The sequence below is a fragment of the Ictidomys tridecemlineatus genome, chromosome 1 (genome assembly GCF_052094955.1).
Source record: "Ictidomys tridecemlineatus isolate mIctTri1 chromosome 1, mIctTri1.hap1, whole genome shotgun sequence".
Classification (NCBI taxonomy): Eukaryota; Metazoa; Chordata; class Mammalia; order Rodentia; family Sciuridae; genus Ictidomys; species Ictidomys tridecemlineatus.
The window spans coordinates 39,133,035-39,146,953 of NC_135477.1; the positions used below are offsets into that span (position 1 = coordinate 39,133,035).

Below are 13,919 nucleotides of genomic sequence, written 5' to 3' on the forward strand. Positions count from 1 at the left end.
AAAATATATAACAATCCAAATTTAATTTTTTTCAAAATTTTTAAGAAAAAATATTTTAATATTTGTAGTTAACATACATGAAATTATGTATTTTGGGTATACATTAATCATCACATATCTCTTTAAGGGAGCAGATTCCAGTCTTTTACAGAAAAAGGAAATAAGTTAGGGAATATAGAGTTTAAGTATTAAACATATAGATAACACATTAATTTATGAATCAGGCAATCAAAAAACTCCCACAGGAAAAAAATTTTATTTCTTTTTAAGACAGATTTTCAGAGAATTAGAAAGTAAAAATAAATAACATTAGAAGAAGTCAGCAGAACCAAAATAGCATTAAAAAAACACTCAAAATACTGTGATAACTAAATCCTTTGTAAAGAACATGATATTCAGACTCCAGGTTATACACACATGCTTTTTAACCTGAGTAACTTGTAGTTTTTTAACTTTACTTTAATCACTGATTATAAGAATCAGAATACATTTGAAATGTCACTTTATTAATTTGCTCACTTTCCAAATAAAAGTGTGTCTTTATGGAAGAAAATAACTGTTCATCGTCACACAATGGAACCAGTTGGGTTTCATGTCTGTTATAACCAGTATCCTCAATGATCCAAAGATCTTTATAAATAAAACTATTAAAACACTCTTAAAATATTATCAAGAAAAATAGCCTGTAAATCATCATCATACCTAGTTAAATTTGCAAAAGAAGGCATGTGCATTTTTCAAACCAATGAATCTGACAGTTTTTTTTGTTAGAAATATTATTGTATTAGAAAATTACTAATCTAGCTTGTTGGTGTTTATAAATTTCATGAACATTGTTTCAAATACAATTTTTTTTTCTCTCCTCTCCCATCAATATTCTTTGGCTCAATGAGGTAAAATCATGCATTTCTTTAAATTTAGGAGTAAGCCTATACTGCTGAATATAAAATAAAAAGAAAAGAAGATCCATTTTTCTATGCTGATAAAAGAGAAAAAGAATTACAAGAAGCAAAAGAGAATTAATGATCTTTAGAATATTCTAGGAAATTTAGATCCTGTCTTTTGAATACTGTACTTCCTTTACTAAGAGAGATGTTGGCAAAACAGCTTAGAAAATATTTAATAGGAAATGACTTCCTATGTGTTCTCCATAGGATTACCTGCTATACCTCTATTTTACTGTTTTGGTTCAAAGGTTTTATACAAAATATGGCCTCAACCAAATTCTCTTTACATATTTTACCAGGACCATGTTTCTACCTACTGAACTGAATAAAAAACTTTCAGATACAGACTTCGAGATTTGCTCAAAGTGCTATCATAGATTCTTTCATCAAAGAAATTACTTCTCAAAGTCTGTAGAATAACACCAACTGGGAGTCAGGTCCCTGTGCTTTTCTTCTTGGATCTTTCAAAAGCCCTGTAAACTTAAGAAAGTCACCAATCTCTAAACCTGTTTCTTCATTGTCTTATGCAAGAGTTAGAATGATTCATCTCTAAGAAGTTGCTCACTTTTAGTCCTTATGATGTAGTTACTCACATCTGCTCCTACCTCAGTACAGAGTCATTGTTGTCTTTGATTCTATTCATAAAGCATTTTAAACTATCAATTTTGTATTAAATTGTCTTTTCGGTTGAATCATTAATTCATGAAATAATTTCAGTATCTGCAACTTTATAGGATTTTAAAAAGATTAAATAAATATCCCCTCTTCTCTGGCTTAATACTCCTTAGCACACAGCAGATTCTCAATAACTACTGATTTAAACTGAATTAAGTTACTATGTTTATGTAGAGATGGAGCTATCATATCTGTCAATCCTGCCCATACATTATAATCACCTATGAAATCTGAAAAACAAAAACAATGACACCACCTTTATTTCTCTAAGACCAATAAATCATAGTCTCAGGGATAGGCCTGGGTGTGAGAAGGAGAGAAAGACAACCTTGTGAAATAAATACATGAATAATTCTGCCTGCCACAGCCAAGGGGTACTCACCTATTAGCTGATTGGACAGCTGTTTTCTAGCAATAAGCCACCTGAGCTTTTGCCCAGAAAAGTAAAGAAAGTAATTAATTTCTAACCCTTAAAAATGTCTTCCTCCACATTCCCTAACCATTCTTTCAAAATTATATCTACTCTCCTTAGTTCATTTCAAAGGAATTTCTTAAAAATTTTATCTGATTTTACCTAAAACAATTATAATAAAACTTATTTTATACTTAGAGCTTTCCACAGATGGGGGAATTTCAGATCCAGGAGAAGATGGAGTAGAAACATTTCTTCCTTTTCCTACTATTAAACACTTCTAAAAATCCTGATCACTATTTATAAAACAAACAAAAAACTCTGAGAGAAAAATCAGTCCACCTAGGAAGCATGGTACCTGAAGAACAACATGCTAGGGAGTGCCTGCATTTCCTTTTTGCCTAATGTATCCTAAGCTAGGTGATAGATAAGCTAGCATCCAGAAATGCCAAAGAACACAAACAAAAGGCCTACATGTTCTAGCCAAAGGAGTAGCAAAGAGGTAGCCCAGCCATGCATAAATCTTGTACACAATAACGTCCCTAGCATTATAGAGTAGACCCAGAATAGGATAATTGGGTCTTCCATCCTTGCCCGGCTGTGACACTGTCTTATGCAGTTCTTAAAATATATATAAAAAGTATTTTGAAGATACTTAGATGTTCTGGGGATATAGCTCAGTTGGTAGAGTGCTTGCCTTAAATGCACAAGGCCTGGGGTTCAATCCCCAGCATCAAAAAAAAAAAAAAAAAAAGACACTTAGAAATGGTGAAAAGGAAGGAAGGAAGTGACTTAAAGGAAATAAAGAATAATATTTAATAGACTATGGTTAATGTATATATGTAATGCAATGCCTAAAAAGCAACAAAAGACCTATATACAAAGAGATACACTCAAAATACTATATACATATAGATCAAAATAAAATTCTGAAAAAAATGGTATAAGTAATACATGAAAAAGCAAGAAAAATAAATAAATAAAAGCGAGTAAAATGACAGACTTAACCTGAAATATATCAATTAATAACATGAAATTTAAAGGGTTAAAAATATAGCAATTAAAAAGACTGGCAGAATATTATATGCAGACTAAACAAAATTCATTTTTTGTACTTTTATTTTTAAGCAGTTTTTATTATATTCAAGGTATTAAGATAAGTACAAAATAAGCTCAGTTGATAGAGTGCTTGCCCTCACATGAACAAGGCCCTGGGTTCAATCCCCAGTACCACCACCAAAAAGAAAAATAAAAGAAAGAAAATGAAATTCATTTTATATATAACAATGTAAGTATTCTAAAGTAAAAGATGAAAAAGATATACCATATAAAATCTCAAAAGAAAATAGGATTGTAAATAAGCACTGCACTCAACTTATTGAATATGTGTATTCATGGTGGACTTTGACTGAAGTATACTGACATTCCACTGCTCTGAATGATGAGGACAGCTATATTTATTTAGAAATTTGAGGACTGGCTAAGAGAAATGGTATTATTTTCTGTTGTATCAGAAACATTAATATTATTTATTTATTTATTTATTTAGCTGTGCTGGGATCAAACCCAGGGGCCTTGCACATGCTAGGAGAGCTCTACCACAGAGCTACACCCCCAGCCCTACGGTAACTTTTTGAAGGAAGCCTCTGAGCATAAAACACTAAAGACACTTTCTCTAGGGAGAAAAAGTATTATCATCAAGTAAGCATCCTCAACAGTGATACCATTTGACTTAAAAATTTTTTTTTCTTTCTAAAGCATCTGTAAAAATATTTTAAACTACTTAAAAAAAGAATAGACTAAAATATTTGCACAAATAGAGGCTTAACAAATTACCACTGTTAGCATATATTAAAATAGGAGTAACTTTCACTCTCTGTTGTATTACCTCTTATGGAAGCTGATTAACTTCTAAAAAGTTAAGTTTGATCATGTTATTGCTTAGAAAGCTCAACAGAATCATTTTTTATTGACTGCTGCCTAATATTAAAATTTCTCTCCATCCAGCCTAAACCCTCAATGATTAAGTAAGCAAATTAAATTCTACATTATACAAATGAAATAGATGCCACTATTTTCTAATACAGTAAAAACTGTTTATTGTATGCATACCTAAAGCTTCAAAATATCTTTTAAACTTGTGGTATTTGGTACTGGAGGATACAAATTTAGATAATCTTAAATTTGTGGATAGATTAATCATTTAATTACTATAATATCCTTACTTAATTAGCTCCTAGCCTTGAAAAACATTTTTTTCCCAGTTATTAGTTTCAGATGCAACTGTGAAATGAATGATAAATATTTTTTTAAAAAACAGTATAAAAGACATGCATTCTGCATGAATTTTGCAGTTTTTACAAAAGACATACATTCAGTAAAAAAGACAATTTTTGTATTATCATAAATTCTGCATGACAGAATGCAGTGCATCAGCAGCACCACTAACCCCTGCCACCATTTATAAAACTAAGTGACACAAGGTATACTCAATAGCTACTTTCGTTGACTGACTCAACATTACACAATTAAAAAACGATTGTGTACCCAGACATAAATATTTGTTGTTTAAATACCAATGTGTATGTATTTGTCACTTAAAATACTTTTAGTGGCATATTTTGAATACAAGTAATAGTGAATATAAATAAATCCTGACAAAGAAATAAATCCCTTAATTTATTTTTTCTATCTCCAAATATGAATATATATTAAATATGCATGTGAATAATAATATGACATATCTCCAAATGGAGGAAAAATGGCACATCTAAATTTAAAATCAGAAAAATTTTCCCACATAAAAACTAATCTATTCTAAATCAGGAAAGTATATATTCTAAAACAAAAAGGATTTAGAACAGACTAGTCACATGAAATATCATTGGGCTACCTTGTTCCCTTTAGTTAGCAGGCTATCCTATTTCCCAGGTAATGAAAATAAAAATAAGGACTTCCTGCTATTAAAATTATCACAATTGCTAGGAAGCAAGTAAACTCTTTTTCCTCTGGAAATTATAAATATAATATGGTTTTTGTGATACATCAGTAATAATTTTCTGATTTTATCTTTTATAAAGTTATAATGAAAATATACTTGACTCAATAAATCTGAGGCATGAGAACCCAACCCTAAGCACAAATAATATTTTATAATACCATACTTCAACTGTTGAATTGATATAAATTACATGTATATATCTATCATATGATCTAATGTTTGATACAATACTAGAAACTGTTTCTAACACAGTATTTTAAAATGTATATAAATCATCTTTCCTTGTCTCTTTGCTACACATAATAGAGTTAGTTCTTAAAACACAAGAAAAAAGTAGTATTAGATCCAATTGCACATTCTGAGTTTTAATTGGTGGGCACTTTTTCACACCCTTACTAATAGTTTGTTAATTCCTATACTAAATATTCACAGTCATGCAAACCAGGGTTTTCATTCCTTTAAGAAAAGTCATTGAAGTTCATCATTTTTTCCATTGAGAAAATGATATACAATCTATTTTGTGAATAAACTGTTTTGTTACTAACACTGGATTGGATTTTGTGGGAGATTTTTCTTTTACCCTCTTACTGAAAATATGTCTTCTCAACCATGAATAGTTTTCTCCCAGAAAATTTAAATACTACAAGAATGTTTCTATGGATCATTATAATACAGAGTTAAGACCTCTACTACACAGGGCAAACCAGGTAAAAAGCTTTTCTCTCTCAGGGAAGTCCTTACTGTGATCTCTCACTGATATCAAGCCTCTGACCTTCCTTCCCAGAGCTATGACCTTATTCTCGCTACTCCTTTTAACCTCACCTCCTGTAGCTACTGAACAGGAAGGGAAATAAGATGCTATCCATAAGTTTGAAAATCTCGATTTTCATATAATACAGCTGTATAAAAGCTGTTCAAGTACTTGCACAGGTCTTTTCTTAGTGTTATGTTCTTCATGTAGGAAAAGAGCAAAATTAATACCATTTTAGGCATACTAGAAGTTTCCATAAGCATCTTGAGGATTGGGTCTGTATTTTCTTCACACTCACACTCCCATATTAAGACAGTGCTTGGCTTTGAGAAGAACACAAATATCTGCTCAAGGAGTAAGTGAAAATCTGCTTTTCTTCCTTTCCTCTATTCTAATGCTTTCTTTCCTATTCGTTTTCTATTTTAGAGATCTTATTTGTAGTCATTAGAGAGTATCAAAATTCCTCTGAATAAATCTGTAATGGAAATTTACATTGTATTCAATACATGTAAATTTCTATTGTTTTGCTGCCATTGGTGGACAATCACTCTCCCTCCTCAAGCAGGTTCTGACTGAGGTTCTGGCTTATTTTCTTTTTTTATTTCTTTCTGCTTCCTAAATGGCTGCCAGAAGGTCCTATAAGCAGCAACCCTCTCTCCTTCAACATTTCTTTCCACCTTCCATTTGCATCCTTTGACATTAAAAAAATATATATCATCTTCACTTCATGGCATCTTTTACTTTCTATGATTCAAACGCTACCTTGATCTTCTTCCCCAACCTTCTGCAGCCATATTTCTTCCTACATATACAGAAAACATTCAGAGGAAATCCTCACAAGTCCCTCATCAATCTCTGACATAGGTTCTATAATCAAATGACTAAGACAATGCTGAGAAGCACATTTAAATTTCCTTAGAAATCATAAGAAAGGGTGAAGATTATAACTTGTAACCTTCTCAAAGGCTTAGACAGATTTTAAAAAATTAGTTTTACTAAGCTTGAGGACTTTTAAATAACATGTTTTCACTCCAAAAATTATTGCCTAACAAACTAAAAGTTGCCAAAGAAGACCCACATTGCATCTCCATATCTCCATTACCAAAATCTTATGTAAATATGTTGGGTAATTGCTAAAGAAAACATTTAAAGTATAACTTTTTAAGAAAATAAAATATTGTAATTATAGTAAATGGTTTCCAATGCTGCCCAAAGAGCAAAAGAAAAATCAGATAGACAATATTTAATAGTTAAAAATTACTACTTCAGTAAATATTATTTTTATTTGGCTAAATATTTATTTATTTAATAAAATAAATAAAGCTCAGTAAAACTACATTTACAGTAATTTCTGGATTAAAATTTTCCATTCTATACTAAAATAAGAAATTTTAACAAATTTTCATTATTTCCTCAAACATACACTTCTATACTAACTATTGCCTAACTACTCCTTTCTACCTCTTTGCCTTTACTTTTACTATTCATTTTGCTAGATATTTCTACCATTTTAATCTGTAAAATCTCTCACCCTTTAGGGCTCCTCAGTGTGCTTTTATTAAAAGGAATCTTGGACTAGCAGTCAGGATTCCTGAATTATAGTACTAGTTCAGCACTTTATTTACTACAGAATCTTTAGTAGGGCATTTAATCTCCCTGGAGTCTGTTACATTATCTATAGACAAAACAAAATATTTAGCTAGGTGATTCTTTACATAATAGATAATAGATAAAACTGAATTCTGGGTTTTTAAAGAGTATTAATTTGGAAAACTGACTTTCATTTCAACCAAGATCATGGTAAAACTGGGTTGGTATACACCAATTACTTTTGTCTAGTGATGAGGCTGACAAATATGCAGTTTCTAGAACTCAAGCCAGGGGTTGAGGGAGCCAGGCAAAATAATATAAAGAACTTCCATAAAAGGGAACTTCTCATGCTTAATGGAATTGCCACTTTATTTAGTAATACGTCAGAAGACATAAACCTCCCTTTGGGGTAACTGGAGAAACCTAAGCAAGAGGCACAATCTTTTATTTTTGCCATTGCCTCCAAACAATAAGTTTCCATATCCTTTGACATTAAAAAAATATATCATCTTCACCTCACGGCATCTTTTACTTTCTATGATTCAAACACTACCTTGATCTTCTTCCTCAACCTTTTTGATTCTCCCACTAAGACATTCCCAATCCTCTGCCATCATAGAACGTACAGCAGTTTGAATCAGTATATCACTAGTTCCTTTTAAAAAGTACTTATAAATGGAATAATACCTATGTATCTGTGTACTTCCTTCCCCTATTCTACATTTGTACTTCAAGAGCTTATTATCTAGAATAAGAGATAATTACAAAACTTTGCCAAATAAATTAATTCTTCCACTATACCTTATACAAAGCACACAAAAATAATTACTTGTTAGATTAAAAGAAAGTAACTATTTTATAAAAAAAGTTAAGAATTCTAAATTGAATTGTTGATTACAATAACCATTACCTATCCAGATTCATTTGTGTTACCAGGATTCTGCTGCTAAATATAAGGCAAAATAAAAGTCAAGGCTGGTGTATCAGGTGTTCTATTAGTAAGAAATGTCTATTACCTGGCATCATACAGAGGATAATGATGACTGATGGTCATGTAATAATTCTCTGGCTCAGGAACATCCTCAACTAAGTTTAAGGGATGGTCAGGATATTTTTAGCAATGAATGTGTTTTGAGATATAACATTTTTGAAAAATAAATAAGGAAGATGGTTACTTCCTATTGTTAGGAATCTAGACCGTAACTCTGCCTGAAACTTCACTTTTACCTGTTATGTCTTCATGCATTAAATTTCCTAATACCCTCAATATTTTTTCAGTAATTACAATAAATTTGTAAAAGTTTCAAGAACAACAACAACAAAAGGAATATGTTACATCATATATCCTCAAAGTGTCATATGCTGCTCAAAAAAATTAAATGCATATTAGACTTCTGTTTTTCTTTTTTTTTTTAGGCCATGTGAAAATACTACTCTCATAAAAACATGCAATGAAAGGAGAATAGACACTCAAATAAAATGAGCTACAATATGCAGAATGGAAAAGCTATTAAATGCACATTCGCTTATATAGGACACACAAGAGAAGCTTTAGAAAGCACATAAACATCTAAGAGACAAGAAAAAACTTACCTAAGAAAGAAAATTAGCCATGGCATTTCAAAATTATTAGTGATTAGAGTAAAAAAGAGCAGGAGGGGACATCAAAATAACAAATGACATGAGAGAAGATTAACGACATGTCACTTACAGGAATTCTTCTCCAGGGTGTTTGGGTATATTTATCAGCATATGAGCATTTTTCCTCTTTAGATTTTTGGTGGCAGTTACACCGGGTTGCCTGAACAAAACCAAAAATTTTACAATGGTTTAATGCATATACACACAAATAAGTAATCACTCTACAGGATATCAAATGTCAACAGCCCACATGTCAGACTGTCTACTCATTACTTACACTGCTTAAAGCCCCCCAAATGTATCATCTTTACTGAACAAGAATATTTTAAAGGATTCCACCCTGTGACAAGATACCCTGATGTTCTCAATTCATAAATAAATTCTCTACATGATTCCACTTAAAGCACTCACTTATATGATAGGACATACCTCTTGTGTATTTTTAGGTCTCTCAAATTATCATCAAATTAAAAAATAAATAAATAAAAAGATGATAATGAAAAATTTCCCTTAATTGTGAAGCTGTAACATACCTACATTATTTGTTAAACAATCCCATTCAAAGTAAATATATTTTCTCATAGGAAAACCTAAGAAGTTCTAGATTACTGAATCAAGGTAAACTTGTTTCTACTTAAAAACAAAATCTTCTATAGGACATGCTTATTTTCTATTCCCCCCAAAATGGGATAGTGATTGAAACAAAATGTAGTATAAAATTCACTATAATAGGACTTAACTTTTAACATACCTGGCAGGTATGCAAAAAAAAGACAATATAATATAAAACACTTATTATAATGCAAGTACATTACTTAATTCACCTTGACAACAGCAATTCCAGAAATATCCTTTCAGTGGTTTATCTACTAACACATGAAAAAATAATGCTTGGAAAATATTAAATTTTCCATAATTCAGAAAGCCTAGTTTCTAGTGACATTTTAACAGATACAAAATGACTACCTAAATAATTCCCTCTTCATCTGTCTCCTTTATTGCTGACAGATCTTAATTTGTGTTCAGAGTCGCATCTCCTGTGTGATCCTTTATTTGCAGAGGTGTGCCTTATCTCTTGCTCCAAAGAGCCACATCTTGGTAAGTATGAACCAAAATTGTTAATCCATTTGTTCTACACAAGTAACTAAAATCTAGCCAAAAACCCTGGTGGTATTTCTGAGAAAGTGTTTCCTGATTAAAAAATACATATGCTAGAGAAAATAGACCTTTACCCACAATTGGTTATTACTGTGTGAGAGAGTGACATAAAAAGCTACTGCAGAAATCTTTTATCCATGAAGGGGCAGACAAAAGGATTCCAGAAAAACCAACCTAGACTTCATTATTAACCAAATGATCAATAAACAACCATAGAAATGGATGGGACCCATACATTTTTTTATTATTTGAGTTTACACATTTAATTATTTTTTAAAGCTGCTTTTAGTTGGGGGCTTTTACTGCAAACTTGAAACATCATATGATATGCATTGATTTATGCCAAGTAGTTTAAATCAAGTCATTTGGTAAGAGTTAATCTTTATCATACACCCACAGGCCAGGCATTAGTTTACATATGTAGTTAATTTAACAATCCAAACTTATGTGTCTGTACTACTTCTATTATACCCACTTACAGATGAGGCTTAGGAAAGATTATATAACTTCCTAAAGAGAACATGGCTATCAAATTTCAAAGCTAGGATATGACTCTGGGTCTATCATGGTTTTTTAAAAATACTGTTAACCCATTTAACCTGAGTACCACTTTCTGTCTCCATAAAGAAAGAAAATTCAATATTAGCAATTTTACAAGATTATTATGAAAAAGTTCAATGAGTATATATATATATATACATATATATGTAAATTATCTACTATTTAACTAGTGTTCTGAGGTGAAAATAAACTGGTAATTCTTGGCATTTTAAAATTAGATTTAAACAGACAATCTTCTATACATTTTTGTTACATTCTCAGAGCACTGCAAATCTGATTTTACATCAGCATATTTCACATAAAATATGAATTCAACACTTCATACTGTCATTATATGCTTCTGAAAATCTTCATGCAAACATAGGTTAGAGTTGAATACATTTTTTTCAAAAACAAAAAAGCACAGAATGCTAGAAATGGAAGGGGACTTTTGAAACTAACAAGAAAAAATCTTCACATTCTAAATAAAGAGCTACAGAACCAAGGAAAACTGCCTGTCATTCAGCTGATTCATATTGGAACTTAGAAAAGTCCTCTAATTCCTATCTATAGCTTTTTTGATTGCTTTTTATCCTATTTTTAAAAAAGCTATTTAGAGATAAAAAGAAAGAAAACAATAAAGAAATACAAATAGAAGACCATTTTAACTTTGATAATGTGAAATATACCACTTCCTATATCTACTTTGAGTTTATAAATGTTTTTGTTTTTAACAAAGTCCATAACTAAACCATGTTATTCTATTGGTAATTTATCTGAATGACTTCTCATTTCTTACTACCAAACAGGTGGAGGTGGGTGAGACACTTAGCCCCTTAAAACTCAATTAGTAAGACATTCAATTCACAGAGCATTGCTGCTTGCAATAAGAAGCAAAGAATTCATTCAATTGGCTAAATTTATATATTGAGAAAACACTAACATTGTCTCTATATTCAACAGGAACTTTCAAGTAAGTTTCACAAAGTTCTCTTGATACAGGCCACAATTCCCCTAAAATTTGAAAATGGGCTGATGTGATTCTGATGTGTTTATAAGGGGAGTTTCTAGCTGAATGCACACAATCTTTAGAGTAATCTATATTTAAAAAAAAACTGTGTACAATACTTAGCTGATTCACAATAAACGTGATTTCTAGGTTCAATATATCAAAATGAGAATTCAATGGTATATATTGCTAAAGTCTAATGCTTTCACTTTTCTTGTGTTCTTTCTTTGAGATTCTTACATATTTCTGAAATCTTTATATAATTATTTTCAGGTGAGATATTGTTCAGGACAGCTGGTTCTTTTCTCTTCACAAGTATAACAAAAACAATGGTTCTAAATTAAAAGAGATTTAAAAGATATAATAATCAGTTGTCACACATGGTCCTAGAATTGATTTTAGTTTGGACAAATCAAATGTACTGGATATTTTGGGAAGAAGTAGGAAAATATGAACATGAACTAGATGCTAGAAAATATTAAGGAATTTCTATTAATTGCTTAAAGATGATAGATAATATTGTTTCAACTATAAAGAGACCTGTTCATTTTTCTTAAAGATGCATATTAAAGTTAAGAAAATACTTTTAAAAAATTTTTATATGGTTTTAATTAGTTATACATGACAGAAGAATGCATTTATATACTTTTATATACATAGATGGGATATAATTTCTCATTTTTCTGAGTGTACATGCTGCAGAATCATATTACTTACATACAGTAATAATGTCTGTTTCATTCTACTACCTTTCCTATTCCCACATATTCTTCCCTCTCCTCCCATCATCTCCCTTTACCTAATCTAAGGTAACGCTATTCTTCCCTAGTTCCCCCCTTCCTTATTGTGAATTAGCATCTGCATATTAGAGAAAACATTAGGTGTTTGGTTTTGTGAGATTGGCTTATTTCACTTAGCATGATATTCTCCAATCATTTACTGGCAAATGCCATAATTTCACTCTTCTTTAAAGCTGAGTAATATTCCAATGAGTATATACCACATTTTCTTTATCCATTCATCTATTGAGGGACACCTAGGTTGGTTCCATAGTCTAGCTTGTGAATTGAGCTGCTATAAATACTAATGTGCCGGTAGTATGCTGATTTTAAGTCCTTTGGGTATACAAACCAAGGAGAGGATAAGAGAATACTTTTAAAAAACTAAACAGCATAAGAAGATTTGTCCTATTATTTATTAATCATAAATCAAGATAAAGTGTTATTTTTCCATTATTAAACTTACTTTTCTAATTTTAATACTGCACTTTTGGGTGAGGATAATTTTATTCTGTCTCCCAACCTTTTATATTCAGCCTTATCAATGTCAAAAATTTACCTAAATTTCCTATATATAAAGCAAGTTACTACACACTTTGCTTTAAATCCTCAATGAAACTCTTTTCACGAAGTAAAACCATTTGTACTTAAAATCATATTTTTTTGGTCTAATTACTATTGCCTTAGTTTTGCAGATCTGAGATTTTCTTTATATCCCTTTTAATTTCATCATTTTCTGTACACTATTCCAACCTATTAACTGTCTCAAACTATGTCACAAACATTATAACTGAAGTACAGTAAAATAAAATGAAGAATAACTTGAGCACTCATTTGTAGAAGTACAAAATTCAGTATGTCTGACTTCTTTCCCTTATCTTTCTGATTTCCTTCCCTTATCTCTTTCCTGAAACTTATTTATCTAAACCTCTTAAAAAATCATTAGTAATTTACAATTTTTAGAATTTAAAATTATTTTATTTTCACAAAAATCAAAGATTTATAAATTCAAGCAATTTCCAACATTAAAATGATGTACAATATGTAAAATAAAATAATGAGCACTAAGCTTTCTTCAATAAAGGGTTCAGAAGTTTGCAAAACTCAGTTTCTCTAAAGATGATTTCCATTTCCCTGTTCATTCATTTTAATCTTTATCTCCTTATTCTTGAGTTATTTTTCAGTTTATCACTCAAGTATTTGGAGTACACTATAAGTAAGCCTATAAAGATGACTTGGTGACTTATTTTTCTAGATATTAAAGTTATGAAAGTTTACCTTTATGTATAAATAAAAACTGTCCAGATATATTTAAAATAGTAGGTACACAACCTGTTCTCTGGAGCGTACTAGACACAACAATTTCTTGTACTCTGTAATAAATTTTTGCAAATTTATTTAATCTAAGTGCCTTCT

The 13,919-nt window shown here is 30.6% G+C and overlaps 1 protein-coding gene across 6 annotated transcripts in view; it reads right to left on the minus strand.

Moving 5' to 3' along the window:
• Ccser2 (coiled-coil serine rich protein 2) overlaps nt 1–13,919 on the minus strand; it is a 142,368-nt gene that overhangs the window by 17,019 nt on the left and 111,430 nt on the right. For all 6 annotated transcript variants that reach the window (XM_005340087.4, XM_013365086.4, XM_021719989.3 and 3 more), the window contains one exon: nt 9,088–9,177. In XM_005340087.4, the coding sequence (XP_005340144.2) occupies nt 9,088–9,177 (90 nt within the window). The remainder of the gene's footprint in view (nt 1–9,087; nt 9,178–13,919) is intronic.